The 15148-nt window shown below is 40.1% G+C and overlaps 1 protein-coding gene across 13 annotated transcripts in view; it reads right to left on the minus strand.

Annotated features, from left to right (window-relative positions):
- GTDC1 (glycosyltransferase like domain containing 1) overlaps window positions 1-15148 on the minus strand; it is a 172626-nt gene that overhangs the window by 77819 nt on the left and 79659 nt on the right. For 11 of the 13 annotated variants that reach the window (XM_032114027.1, XM_032114030.1, XM_032114022.1 and 8 more), the window contains 2 exons: window positions 9012-9179; window positions 5557-5730 (listed from right to left, as the gene is read on the minus strand). In XM_032114027.1, the coding sequence (XP_031969918.1) occupies window positions 5557-5730; window positions 9012-9179 (342 nt within the window). Of the gene's footprint in view, window positions 1-5556; window positions 5731-9011; window positions 9180-15148 lie in introns of those variants that run through there. The other 2 variants (XM_032114031.1, XM_032114034.1) reach the window with 2 other exon arrangements.

Consider the following 15148-nt stretch of genomic DNA (forward strand, 5'->3'; position numbering starts at 1 on the left):
GTAGATCCAAGTTTCACATTTCATCAAATGCTAGTAATCTGTTTTATCAATATAAACTGCATTTTAATGAAAAAATTCTTTTCTTCAGTACACTTCACTTTTAACTCCCCAGAGTATGATAATTCGTTCACGCTGTAGAACAAGAATGTTTTACAAGACCTTAACTCTCCAGAGAAATTTCTCTGTAAATACAAAAAGCAAGTTTTATGGGAATGTGTTGTATGCAACATGAGCAGTACCCAACATAATAAAAAAGTAGGTTGCACAGAGAATTCTGTTTAAGTATCCTTGTGAGCTATTGTGAGCCTAAATGGTTATTACGATAGCATTTAGAGGAATACCTATACGACAGATAAAAGAGAGTCAGTAAAACTATTTTTGTCCCTGAATAGAGAAAAAGAAATTACTTTTTAGCAAGTTTTGCAGAACGAATACATGCCAGCAGACTCTTCAGCCTGGCCCTTCTCTAGGAGGGCGTTCTCATTCTGATGCTGCTGGAGTGGTCTGGGGATAAATATTTTGGGGATAAAACTGGCATGTTCTGCCTGGAAGACAAGGCTGTGGTAACAGCTCTTCCATGATCCAGGGGGAGAATGGAAACTCCTACACCACCCAAGACAGCAGAGGTTGAGTGTGTGGAGAAAGCATCATGTGAGAAAACACCACTGAAAATGAAGGTGTCCTTCACTGAACCACCTAAGCCCTCTCTGCAGGTGCAGCTACCTGAGTTAGCACTTCTCCCAGAGGGGCAGGAGGAACCACTCCACTGCCAACAGCTTCACAATGGAAAGACTCCATTTTATGCCCCTTTGGAGCCCACACTGAACTTTCTTCCCAACAGGGGCTGTGTCCCAGATCCTGAGAGCATCCCTCATGCTCGTTGTGTAACTCTCAGCGTGCCAACACCACTCCTCAAATCCCGCTTGCGGCAGGCGAGGAGAAAAGACACTCTGAGAGCAATTTTCATCACCCAGCTCTTCAGCAGCAAGCCCCAAGGTAGGAGCAGTCTACTGGCACTTTCTAATTATGCTAATGACCCATAAACTGTGGTGGCAGTGAGGCCATGCCACCGGAGAGGGCACAGTGCACCACGGAGATGCCCGAGCCACCACCAAAGGCGGTAGGTACCGCCAGTACCAGAGTCACTGTCATTAGCACTCCACCTAAGCTAATACATGCTATTTCACTGGAAGGCTAATGAGCCAAAACCTGCTATTCTAAGCTGTCTACTGCTTCCCACATGCAAGAGAGTTCACTACAGCTCACGTGAGTACCACTGCTGAGCATCTTTCCCTGCGACGCAGACACGTCCCCAGTGCCCATCCATAGCTTTGGGCTCCTGTGAATCCAAGTCTCTCCTTGCTCATTGACATCTGCATTTTTCCAGTTACGTTCAACCCTGCAAACTTGATCCAAGTGATGCAATTAATTTTTTTTTTTTTTTATTTCCCCAAAACAGGCTCCTCCGCACGTTTCAGCACAAGAGATACTGCCACCATCTTTTAAAAACTTCTGCTTTACTCAGGAACTCCCTTGACTGGCCCTAAAATACTCTCCAAATTGGCAAATATTGCCACTCTCACACTATTAACTAAAAAAATATAAGCCCAAATGGTTGAAAATGTCCTGTTAGCTGTACTAAGTTATAAAAGCAAATGAAGAAACAAGTCTAAAATCCTTAATTCTACTTCAAAATGTGTAATGCAGATAGTACAAGATACTCACTAGCAAGTTCCACTTAAAAAAAAACGTTTTTATTTTCTGCTGTAATCCTCACACTCTTATGTTTCTTTTATATTATTCCACCTTAGTCCAATGTGAATTTTGAGCTCTTAGGAACGTTACTTCATTCTTGCTTATAAAAACATCTTCCTTTCCTACCACAGCGTGATAACAAAAAAAGATATACTACAATCAGAGGAATAGTAGTAATAACCAAAATCTAAATTAAAATTTTCATAGGAATGAATTCCAAGGAGTACCTAATCTGACCCTGCTTTGCAAACTGCCACTGACAATGTGGGCACAGATGGGATGAGAGAATTTGTATAAAATCACAGAATCATGGAATGGTTTGGGCTGGAATCTTGTTCTGCCGCAGGCAGAGACACCTTCCAGTAGACCAGGATAATGCTCCAGCGGATATCCAAATACCAACAAAGGTATACCTTGCAGAAGATTTCCAGAGGGCTCTGCTGGCATGTGGAGAAGTACCAAAGACAACATCAATCAAAGGGGAATTTCTTCCTTGGGCATCATTTCACAGTGCAAAAGTGGAAAAAGATCACATCAAAATAGACTCTACTGACTGTACAGTGAAAAAAATTGTATTTTATTTATGTCACAATAGAAAATATACTAAAATTAAGTCAACAGCCACATAAGTGTGAATTACGATGTATTTAACTCTCTGTGCTATAAAACCCCAGTCTGACACACAGCACATATGGCAGAAGATCAGCCACTGGTCTCCATCCCTTGCAAGACCAAGGCACTGTGAAGGGACAGCCCAAACTCAGAGGGGTTTTTTGTCTCCAAGCTTAGAAATACTCTGTTTATTCCTACATCATTTGCTTCACCAGAATGTAAACAGAGCAGAACTGAAGTCAGAAATCACCTGAGGTGGGTATATACAAAGTAGCCTTGGCACCACAGGATATAATATGGAAGCCAGTCATTGTACCAGAACCAGAAAACAGGAGGATTAGGTCAGTAAATATCTTATTCTGTCAAATCCTCAAATCCTTTCATCTCTTCTCATTGTCAGATAAGGACTACAGTCTGGTGGGTTTGCTCTGGGAACACCAACACAGATCCTAATGACACATATTTATTTTAAAAAAGATTCTTTATAAAAAAGGCATCAATAACTTCCTCTCAAAAGTAGAAAAGCAGTGGTTAGAGGCCCATTTGAAATATTTAAATATACATTACAAATTATAGTGATGCCTCTAAGAGTATCCACAAGTGTTTCCTAGGATATCCTTCATCATTATACCTCCCCTCTTAAGTGATCATTTACTATGCTGCTTGTGCTGTTTGTGCCCATCACCTGCAGTAATTACATTAAAAGGTAGATATTTTACAGGATTAACTCCTGTGCCATGATCCTTCATTACACTGGTTTTGATCAAGGGACAGATATATTTTATTTTGCCCTACAACTGCAATATTAATCTAAAATAATCATAAAAAGCTCCCCATCACATGCATGAGGATGATTTCTCAGATCACCTCTCTCTCCCCAGTCCAAATGTAGATTATGTTTCAGACACAAACACACCCTGAGACATTCACACACAAAATAAAGAGGTCAAAATAAAAAAATAAAGAACCCTGGTTATTTTGCCTTCAGAATTTTTAAATATTTTCCCAACATCTCAGCAAAATTATGCATTTTAAAAAGACTGCAGGCACTGAAATGATTGTCAGTCATGCAAATAATCACTTACTTACACTGTATGAGTTTGGTTTGGATAAAGCAAATTACCATTTGAAAATAACTTGAAAAACACTCTGGGCTAAGAGCTTGCTTTATAAATTTTAGCTTGGCCACAATTTTTCTTAACCTTTTTCTCCTCAATCTCCATTCAGTCACTATACTAATACAATCTAAATTAAAAAACCAGCTTTGAATTGCCACAGGTGCATTCAACTTTATGTAAAACATGTAAAGAAATAGCAAATATTGGCTGCAGCTGAAGGTCAAAGCCTGAAGAACTTCAGAGTCAGGCAGAAGCAGCCCTTTCTTCTGCCTTTTTTCCTGTCTCGATATTGGACTTTGTCTAAACACCCCAGATCTTTCATCTAGAATTGGCTGTTGAATAAAATATATATTAGATATAATAGAGCTGACACTAATCTTTGTTTCTAATTACTCTGCTGTGAAAGTTTTACAGTCACACAGTTGCTTATGAACATCTTAATTCTGCCCACCACTGTTGAAAAGAGGTTTTTGATATAACTTCAAGTGCAGCGACCACAATAAAAATGGGAAAGGTGTCCTGCCTTGGGAGATGGGATTTAATGTGACTCTAAAAGAGCACACACTGAGATCTGAGATCTTCCTACTGTTACCAGTTTGGGTAGCAGGCTAATGATTTTACCCACCTAATCACCTCCTGCTTTGGACAAATGAGTGCTGTGTGTATGATGACTTCAGCCTAATTTGTCAGATCTTGTCTGACCCCATGTGCCAGGGCTGACAAGTCCAAAAGAGCTGATGTAATATACGAGACAGGGTTATCATAACTTCATCTCCAAAACTAGGTCTGGGCCACATGATTCCTAAGGTATGCCAAAACCACGAGAGCCTTTGGAATTGGCTTCACGTCAAATATGCTGAGCACCCACAGCATTCCCTACACTCAAAAGCTCTGGACTCTAAGAGGGAATAGTAGATCCTCAAAGATATACAGGTACTGAACCATGCTGAGATCGAGGCAGCCAACTCCCTAAGAAACACTGGAGGATTTTAACCCACTTGGCAAAAATAGAGGTTTAAAGATTTAACTTTAGACATTGATTTCTAAATGATTTGATTCAGTGTTTTAGAATATGAAGTTTTCCAAGACACTGAAACTCAAACCTTGCAGTTTGAGTACATCAACGAGTGCTTGACCTCAGCTCCTGCACTAAACATTTCTCTACCTCGAACTACCACACATGTATATTTAGCCTTTGAAATAACTCTAAGTACAGGCTGGTCAGGGATCTCAAGTGTGGCCAGAACTTATTATCAGATCAAAAGGCAGGCTCTTGCAAAGTCATTGTAGTGCTTCTCATCCTTATTTCAGAAAAAAAATGTACCCAGCATGGTGTTGGTTTTAAGAGTATAATCAAATTGCAGAATCACGCTCTATTTAGTGCCGGTCCCACTGAAGCAAAGTTCCTGTTCGGTGGGAGGAGAGTCCCTTATAACAGGAAAAACAATTGTGCCAGGTTTAATCAAAAGCGAAAAGGATCCTGTGAATGTTCCCTTTGAGCCACATAACCCACTGCTAATTTCAAGACGGGCTCTGAAACGAGGGCAATAAAAAACGTCCTTCAGAGCAACCGAGGAGGAGCGAAGAGCAACTCCTGCTGCAGCAAATGCCAACATCTGCAAGTCTGCTCCCTGCCACAGGAATGCTTCTGCCTACCTGGAAAGCCATAAAAGAGGTAGGGGAGGGAGGAGGGAATAAAATAGCTCCTTGGCTGCAGGCTTATCACTTTCACTGTTCTCCAGCATTTCTGTCTCCTCCTTGACCTCCCCTGCACAAATACGCACAGAGCCGAGGAGCCAGCAACTCCTGGAAGGCTGAAACAAGTGGGAAATCACTAAAACAAGTGGGAAATCACTCATCCTGAACGATGCAAGTTTGCATGACAGGCACTGAGGACAGGCTCGGCTGCCTCAATAGCCTCTGATTATTGAAATACATTTATCAATTAGGGGATTTTGCATATTATCAAACTCATTCATTAACGATGCTTTAGCTGATTAGTTAGAACGTCACCATAAATACAGAGTTTTGACAGGCTGGAGGCAATTTATGACGTGGAAAATGTACTGACCTGCTCACATCAGGAAACCTGACTGGAAAATAAAGAACTTGGCACTTCGGTCTGATTATTTTTTCCAAATCCTTAGGTCTGTGGTCAGGAATCAGCTTCATAAATTTTCCAATGGATTTAAGGAATGATTCCATATTAAAAGCAGAGTTGAACACCACAACATCAGCAACCAAACTGTAAAAAGCGGTGAAGATTAATGAACATATTGATGCCACAAAAGGAACAAAATTATTCTACAGGCAAAGGAAATAGGATACTTATTCTCATAAACAAGCAAAATGTGCAAGTGGATTCTAATTAAAACCAGCCTTTTCACGTGAATTAGGAGTAGCATATGTACCTTAATCAGAAATGTCTTAATTTCTGTCTATTCACCCTTTGAAAACATGTTTAACCTTCTTTAAGTAATAATAAATTACGATTATTAATCTAAAGGAGCACACCCTATTCTAGCTGTGGAGTTTTATTCATAAAATGGTAAGTATATTATTACTGTCATCATCTCTTAGAAGCATTATGAAGAGATAAGGCCCACTGTAATCTGACTTTTGTAGAATTAAAGTTGTAAGAAAATGAAAATTCCTCAGAAATGTTTTTTATTGAAGGACAACTTACCTTTGTTTAACCTACCTTCAGCTGACCATGGGTGTCAGGCAGCAGGACACTAAAGAAATGGAATGCTATTTTAACCTATGCAGACATAATCCTGATTAAGATTATATTCATTATATATGAAAATAAAATACATAGCATGCAGTATCCCTCCTACCAAAAAAAGTTTGAAAAAAAAATGGCATATAAATTTAATGTTTTATTTCTACTGCTGTGTTTTAAAATCGACCAGATCAAAAATTTTAAAATGCAGTTCAGCAATAATGTAGGTATTATTTCTCCACTTAGAGTCAGTCTGGAGAAAATAAGCAGCTGTAAAAAACCTGAAGTATCTGGAAGTTTATCCTGGCAGTGCTGCCACAACCTGAGCTACACCAATACACTCAACACTAGCTGAGGTAAGAAATGCTTTATGGCCAGTTGGTTTTCTCAATATGTTATACATTGTAGCACAGACCTACAGGTCAGAAGATACATTGAGGACATGTGTTCATAAGTCACAGGGCTGGGGAAAAGTATATTTGAGGTGAGAGGCTGTCATTCATCCTCTCTGCATCTTTCTGCTCTCTGGTCAAGAAAGAGAACTGACACTGCTCACCAAAGCAGCAGGAATCAGCAGGAAAAGCAAAGAAACCCCAACATTAGAGAGACATAATCCTTTTCAAGCTGGCTGCAGGAGCTGGCATGCCACCCTCTTCCCCACCTATGGTTTTTCACCCGTCAGAAGCCTCAGTTTTGTACAGAAGTCACCTTTTCTGCACTGATTTACAGATGACACGAGGCAGGAAGCCGACACATTTCTTTCCTGCTCTCTGACACACAGCAAAGGCTCCAACAACATCATCTCACCTTTTCTTGTGCATGAAGTCGCCCTAACTCCTTCCTGCAGGCTCTGCAAATCAGGGGCAAATTAGAAAGATGAACTCCTTAGATCAGGTACAAAAAGCAGAATTCTGTTTTTTTAATGATCCAAAGCACCAACCTGAAGGTTCAAAGTGCTATAATTTTAACCATCTCCAAAAACCCTGTGTAAAATTGGAAAGGTACGGTTTCCCCATTTCTAACATATTTGGAAGATGGGAACATGGCATCTCTTTGCAGATGACCACTGGAATGTGAAGAATAATACAGATGAGATGGCTTCTATTTGCCGTTAAATTGGGGTTTCAGCAGAGCAGAAATGGGAGATGAATATTACGTAACTACATGAAGATGATACTGGAGGCTGAAGGGGACAGAATGGAGCATCTATTGCCCCATCCCTGGAAGTGTCCAAGGCCAGGTTGGATGGGCTTTGAGAAATCTGGTCTACTGCAGGGTGTCCCTGCCCATGGGGTTGGAACAAGATGGTCTTGAGAGTCCCTTCCAACATAAACCATTCCACAATTCTCTGATCTGTAAAAATCATCTTTATTTATCTAATGAGAGAAGATACTTAAAATGCATATTTTGAGGATAAATGTTTGTCAGTTTACAACAGATGTATGAAAAAATAACTGCCATAATAAAGCAAAATATATATACAAAAAATATTCTTTTCCCAGTGCCAGAAAACACTTCTTTTTGTTAGAACATCTGAAAATGGCTGCTACTGTTTTCAAAAGATCTTTCACTTCACTTTCCCATCTTTACAGCTCAGTAAGTGAAACATGTTGCAAGCACTGTGGCAGAGGCAGCTGCAGAATGGCCAGAACATACACAGATCATTAACTGAGAAATTTCAACTGTCTTGGATTATAAAGATGCAAAAGCTTAACTTGCACCTTAAAATGCTCAAGCCCTATTCTTAATAATTCGTCCACCAAGAGAGAGGTGAGAAAGATCATGGAAATGAATCTATTTCAGTTTAAAACAAGTGAGTTTTGCTGTTCCACTTAGGTCTGTGCAGTGCCTAACCACAAAGCTTTTCAGTGGTGTTGTTATTAACTTCTTTCATTAACTCAGATTCGAGAAATACATTTGTTTTTAGCAACAATAAAGGACCGCAGCCTTTAAAACGTCTGGGTATTTTAGCACTGCACAATTTCTGAATACTAGATGAAAGAAATATAAGGATTTATCTGTTATGTTTACTGCCCTCTCTTCACAGGAAAAGTGCTGCAGTACATTTTAATTTCTGTTTATTTCCCTAAAACCCTCTCCATAATTTCAGCTGGATGCAGTAAAAGCTATGGCCAAGCACGAGCTGAGTAGCTGCAGCATCCATGAAACAAAGCATCACTTACAGCCAAGGCACAGGTCAGAAATCCCACCAGCAATGGGTACACCACAGCAGCATTGGTGGACTTTATACAATAAATTGAGATGATTTTTTAGAGCAGAGTGGTTCAGCCACACTGATTTTATGAAGCTCTCCTCAGGACTCTGCTGGTACCTCAGTTTGCTACAGGGTCATTGTTTATAGAATCCCAGAATGGTTTGGGTTGGAAGGGACCTTAAAGCCCATCCCATTCCACCCCTGCCATGGGATACCCTCCACTATCCCAGGCTGCTCCAAGCACCATCCAACCTGGCCTTGGACACTGCCAGGGATGGGGCAGCCACAGCTTCTCTGGGTACCCCGTGCCAGGGCCTCCCCACCCTCACAGTGATGAATTCCTTCCTAATATCCAACCTAAACCTACTCTCTTTCAGTTTGAAGTCAATCCCCCTTTTCCTGTCACTACATGGTCTTGTAAAACATTAATACAAAATAATGAATATAAAAAACAATCAGTACAAAATAAAAATAGAAAAATAATTAATATTAAGAAATAGTACATGGAGAAGGACTCCTCAGGGTTACAATGCTGTAGGACAGAAGGAGCCCTTAAATAACGAGGAGCAGTGCAAGCAACACCTACCATGAAAGAATCTGGTTGTATCCATACTGAAAATCCCTTTCCTGGCATTTCTGGACAGGATATGCCAATTGGTTCTCATGGAAGTAGAGGACCTTTTTCAATTTGCCAAGGTCAGGGCGGAGGGCGGAGAGTTCAGCCAGGTTAAGCACCGAGCTTGCAAAAAGGATCCTGGAAAACAAGGAGAGCAGTGTTTACTGTCGGCGAGCGTGCTCGCAGGGGTCACCCCTTCCCCTGCTCCCCACTCCCTCCCCCCAAGAAAAACATAACCCCTATAGGGACACATCAATAGCTAAGCCTTAATACCATGTAGCAGCATTCGAAGTTTTGATCTCTTAAAAAGCAGCTGCTAAGAACCCAACTAGAAAAGCACCGAATCTCATTGGTCTTCCCAGCTCGGTTACAGAGAGATGCAAAATAAAAAAAAAGCTGGATGGATTTTATTGAAAAAGGCAAGAAAAGCTGTATCTGAAGGACAAATGGAACAAAGATAAGGCTGGCTAGGGAATACTTTGCTTGCCAGTTTCATTACACTTTACTTCTTTATGCACCCGACTACTGAAATTCAATATATGAGCAGGAATGGCACATGTTCATGTTATGACATAAACCCTTTTGATTTATGCAGTGCACTTATCTAGCATGGTCCGCTTTTCTTTTTTTTTTTTTTCCCCACCCTTTTTCTGTTTTATTTTCACATTTTTATTAGGTATCCTCTATAATGAAATGTTGTTTCTACCCTTGCACCCCAGTCCTGCCGCTGCACTCCTGCTATTCCATAGTCCACAACACTGCACACATCCTTCAATTAGATAAAGCAGACACAAACAACACTAACAAGCTGCTATCTTAGCCTTGTGTAACTTCCCAGGCTATCAGAAAATGAATGTATTTAAATGCATAATATGAAATCCTGACCCTACTGTAACCAGTGGCAGATTTCCCTGCGTTTCACCAAAAGCATGTGAGCATCTCCTGGCCCCTGGCTAGCACTTCTTCCAAGCAAAGTGAATCCTGAACCTGCAGAGAGCTGCAGAGCCTCAAACATTTGTGTCCTGTATTTCTTATCACAAGGGATTAAAAATAAAGAAAAAAATTGAGATCAGGTATCTATTGCACATAGAACATTTAAGTTTAATAAACTACTTTTCAATACAGCCTGTTTCTGAATTGTTTTTTTCTATCCACCATTTTAGTGGTTCAGATTCAGAACTGATTTATGCAATGTTTTATTCTTTTAAAATATTTCTTATTTTTTCTAAGTTTTTTCTTTTTCTATTTTTATTCCCACTCTTCCTATTTTTACATTAATTTTGTGTTCAAGATTACTGCCAAACTGACATCACTAATGTGATAAACTTCTGATTCTGGCTGTCAACCTCAAAACTCATGAACTTCCCCAAACATCCATCCAGATCATCTATATTATGTCCTATCTCTGCTAACTTACACCCTTCCTAGATAACCTGTACCTACAGAACAAACGCTTCCTAGGGCACAGATCCTGTATCCATCTTCATCAACCTGAGTCAATGCTGATCTGAAAGGCTTACGAAAGTAAGAGATGACTGTTACTGCCTTGTTCATCAAATATTTGATGGTTCTAAAGGGCTTGTCACACAGAATGCCAATAAAGATATGAGCTCAGGTTTATTACGAGCCATACTAGGAGGAAAAAATAGTTTTAGGTATGTCATTACTTATTTGTCACTGGGAGTAATGACCTCTGGACCTCACAGTGACCTGGGTGCCAGGCTCAAAGCAGAGCAGGAAAAGCTTCCTGGGGGCAATGTGAAATCCTGCTCAGCACTAGAGTGACAAAGAAAAATGCAAACTGGAGAAAACATACCCCAAAACCAGCAAAAATGAAATGAAATGGTTGCTTGGAAAAATTTTGGCTATTGACAGGACAAGGGGAAACAGCTTCATACTAAAAAAGGATGGGTTGACTTTTGATAAAGGAAGATGTTTTTCCCTGTGAAGGTGGTGAGGCCCTGGCACAGGGCGCCCAGAGAAGCTGTGGCTGCCCCTGGATCCCTGGCAGTGTCCAAGGCCAGGTTGGACAGGGCTTGGAACAACCTGGTCTAGTGGAAAAAGTCCCTGCCCATGTCAGGGGATTGGAACAAGATGAGCTTTAAGGTTCTTTCCATTCCAAACCATTCTAGAACTCTATTTCTGGATTGCACTATAGTTTATCTTTTCCTTTACTGATTTTTCAGAAAATTCTTTTCTGCCATGAGTTATGGGAAGAAAACTGAACTGATACAGGATAGTATTGATGAACCTGGCTGCATTTGAAGGAAGAGAAGGGAAAAAAGAGACAACACATTGGGACTGAAACCTCTGGAAGGAGCACAGAGCAAGGGTGGGAAGTTCAGACAGTGGAGGTGTCAAGGTTAACACACTGACTGGAGAGAAAAGGGCAATGGAGAGCACAATAAGAAGAGATCCAGGAACTAAGCTTGGACAAAACCATGTAGCTCTGAATAATCTAACCTTGCTCAGATCAACAATGGGATAATTAGGAGAATGCAAAAAAAAGATAGTAATAGCCACAGGCAAAGAAAACAGTGTCTGCAGTCTTGGCTTAGGCAAACTGAAGGAATTCAATAGCATCATTAAAGCATGCTGGAGCCTGGCTTCTAGCATGGCAAGAAAGGCTGAAAACCTAGAAAGCTTGTAAGAGGTAGACCTAAATTTTCTCCACTGTAAATAGAAAGTGGTAAGACTCCACTAACAAGCAGATCACTTATCACTGCCCAGCTCAGCACAATAAACTGGTGTCAAGAGAAAACTGTGGTGATGACTAGCAAATTCAGATGTAGAGCCTGAAATGACTTTGCCTATGCTGCTTACAGCAAGGAAAAGAATTAAAATAAAACCTTTGATTAGAAAACACCCTCCTCGATTCGCTTGCGTTACTTTGCAGCACTTCCAGAATTTATCCTGACTCTAAGAGGCTCTCATGGCTGCTTCTTTACTGGCAGAGAAGCTGCTAACTACCAGCACCAACTGATTTCCCTGGCTTTACAGGCTTAAATAACACCTGACAGCACGAGTCCCCGTGAACATGCCCACAGAGCAGCCACATTCGTGGCTAATGGACTCACGCAGGGCACTGGAGGATATGCTGGAGTGTATTTCCATTTAACACCTATTACAAGGGGAAGAAAGGAAAGTTTATTATAATGGAACGTGCGACATAAATATATGTCAGTTGTCATTCCGTGTGACATCAACTTTCATTTTACCTCAGGTTATTATTTAAGTAATAAATCCTAACAAGGTGAGCTTTATCATCCCACAGAGTGTATCCGGGAGGTAGAGACACAAGGTGATGGCAAGAACACTCAAAACATGATAATTCCTGACAGCTGCTGCTTGAGCACAAGTTAAATTGAACAGTTTATCTCAGCATAAAGATGTTATAAGGTTTTATGTTTAATTTAAAAAAATTAACATAAAACCCAGAGAAAGCAGAGTTAGGCAATCTTTCACAAACATGACATACTACAATCACTGTATAAGCTGGATTAGTACTTATTACCATGCTACTAGAGAATTAAGCTGTTTTTAGACCACCAAAGAGCTTTAAATTGCAACTTTTGTCTCTGTAAGAGAAACCTATATTTAAAACGTCTGCTAAATTCAAATTAACAGCTACATCATTAACTTACCATCTCACAAAAACCCCTACAATTCAACTGCTATTATGGTGTCCTTATTGAGACCTATCAACACTGCAGCATTTAATATATACAGTGCTCTCCAACAAATACAGTGTGTGAATACTCACTAAACCTGTGCTGAAGGTCACATTCCTAAAGCTCTGCCCCAGCTCTCCTCTCCAAAACATCCCTGAGCATTTTGCTGTGTGACAAGTGACCTTCTTGCTCAGAGCAGGACCATCCCATAGTAGCCCTACTGCCTTGGAGACTGGCCAAATTTCAGGGCCACCATCCATACAAGCTGCAGTCTAAAGCCATGCTTGTGCTTCATCTGAATCAGTTCACAGTCCTTCTGAGGAGCTACTTGTGTGAAATTAGTTAAGCATGTGCTTAACCAATATAAATATTCCTGGGAATGAAGCTGAGTCCACTTGCAGGTTCAGAGATGCGACATGTCCACAGAATTCCCTGTCCATTGCTCCTGTCTTCCCCATTATTTCACTCCAAAGGACTGAAAACCAGTAAAATATAAAAGCCCTTTTTTTTTTTTAATTGCTAGCAGACAAAATAACTAATACAGGTTTCCACTTATATCAAGCAAATTATAATAGTGAAGGTGCTAAAGTATTTTTATTTGGCTTTATAAATCTTCTTTGTGTCACGCAGCCATGATTTACTCTTTTATGGCACTACCCTAAATCTTTCAATTAAATTCCCATGCAACTTAACTAAAAACACATTTTGCCTTCCCCTTGGGAGACCACACAGGGCATATTTATGTATCTATGGATATGGAGGCTGAACTCTCCAATCCACCAGGCTTATAGAACAAAGCGAGTTTAAAACAGCACCTGATTTGTAGTGGAATGTTCCCTCGGTCTGGCAGAAGCTCTGCACAAAGGACAGATAAATGTGGCCACTATTTGTGTGGCAGTACAGGTAATCCAGCTCTCCCTGGAAAAGGGGGATTGCTGTAGGATACAATCCTGCAGCAGCAGCAGCAAGGACTCTCCTGCTCCGCAAATAAAATCCAAAGCCATAATTCTCTGCTGCAAAACAACTACATTCACAGTAAAATGAGTTTATGATTGAAGATCTGGCAGTCCAGAAAAGAGCCATGAGCACTCTTCATCCTCCAGGAGCAGTATTACAATAAAACAGACTAAAATTTGGATATGGCTACAAATATGAGCCTTTTAGGGAAAACAGATACTAAAAAAATACTTTTCATAGATGGTACTGATTGAACCAGTGAGGCCCTGGTACAGGGTGCCCAGAGAAGCTGTGGATGCCCCATCCCTGGAAGTGTCCAAGGCCAGGCTGGACAGGGCATGGAGCAGCCTGGGATAGTGGAAGGTGTCCCTGCCCATGGCAGGGGTGGAATGGGATGAGTTTTAAGGTCCCTTCCAACCCAAACCATCCTGTGATTGTGTTTCTGGATTGCACTATAGTTTATCCAAACTGTTCTGCTCTATGTTGCCCCCTTAAAGGCCAAGGCAAAGCCAAGAGGTTTGACCACAGACACATCCACCTGGAGAAACAAGGGCTCCAAAGGTGGTGGAGGCTTCCAGCTCCTCCAGATCAAACCTCATGGCTTTGATTCCCCCATCATACAGTTCTCCTTGATTTCAACCCAGCAATTAGACAAGTCCATGGATTTGGCTTTATCTTATAAATGCTAACTGTGTCTCAAATAGCATGGTTAATGCCTGCAATCTTAAACAGACCAGTTATTTTTGTTTGTTATTACACCATTTTTATATGATCACCTTACAGAAGTTGCATTTTTATCACTAGCCCAAGAACACACAAATTACAAGCACACATAAAATGCTTTTCCTTTTCCCATTACACAACAGACGACACTGAATTTCTGAACAATAAATACTAATAAGTGGTAATATGTGACAGTAGACAGTATAATAAATAATAAATTAACAATAATTTTTTGACATGGAATGTACAAATGTCAAAAAATGCTTATAGATATTTTAACTCATAAATTAAGGTTTTTGTAGATAAAGATAATTTGCAATGTTTACAGAAATAATTAAGTCTTACTATTTTAATGGTCTTTATTTTTCAGAACAAATCACAAGGGTTGTCATGCCTTTCATCTTAATTAGGCCATGTGTTTGTCTTATTTATTTCTATGTACTTTCATAAACGTTTACAAATATTAATTGTAAAGAAAAATATTTTTTCCTCTTGCTGTAATTGCTATATGTACATACAGTACACAGTGATAAATATTCATGGCTGCTACCAGTTCAATATCGAGGATTTGGGAGTTGCCTTGTATGCTAAAATACAGCAGAAAGGAATAGCCTGGTTTCAACTCATACTGCCAATCCCTTCTTTTTATATATTTTTGTTTTAAAATACACCATTTAAAAAAAAATCAAAAAGTTAAAAACCACATTTCTTAATTTGCAAATTATTTGGGTTAACTCACAATTCCTCCTTACCCCT

Source organism: Corvus moneduloides, chromosome 7, assembly GCF_009650955.1.
Source record: "Corvus moneduloides isolate bCorMon1 chromosome 7, bCorMon1.pri, whole genome shotgun sequence".
Lineage (NCBI taxonomy): Eukaryota > Metazoa > Chordata > Aves > Passeriformes > Corvidae > Corvus > Corvus moneduloides.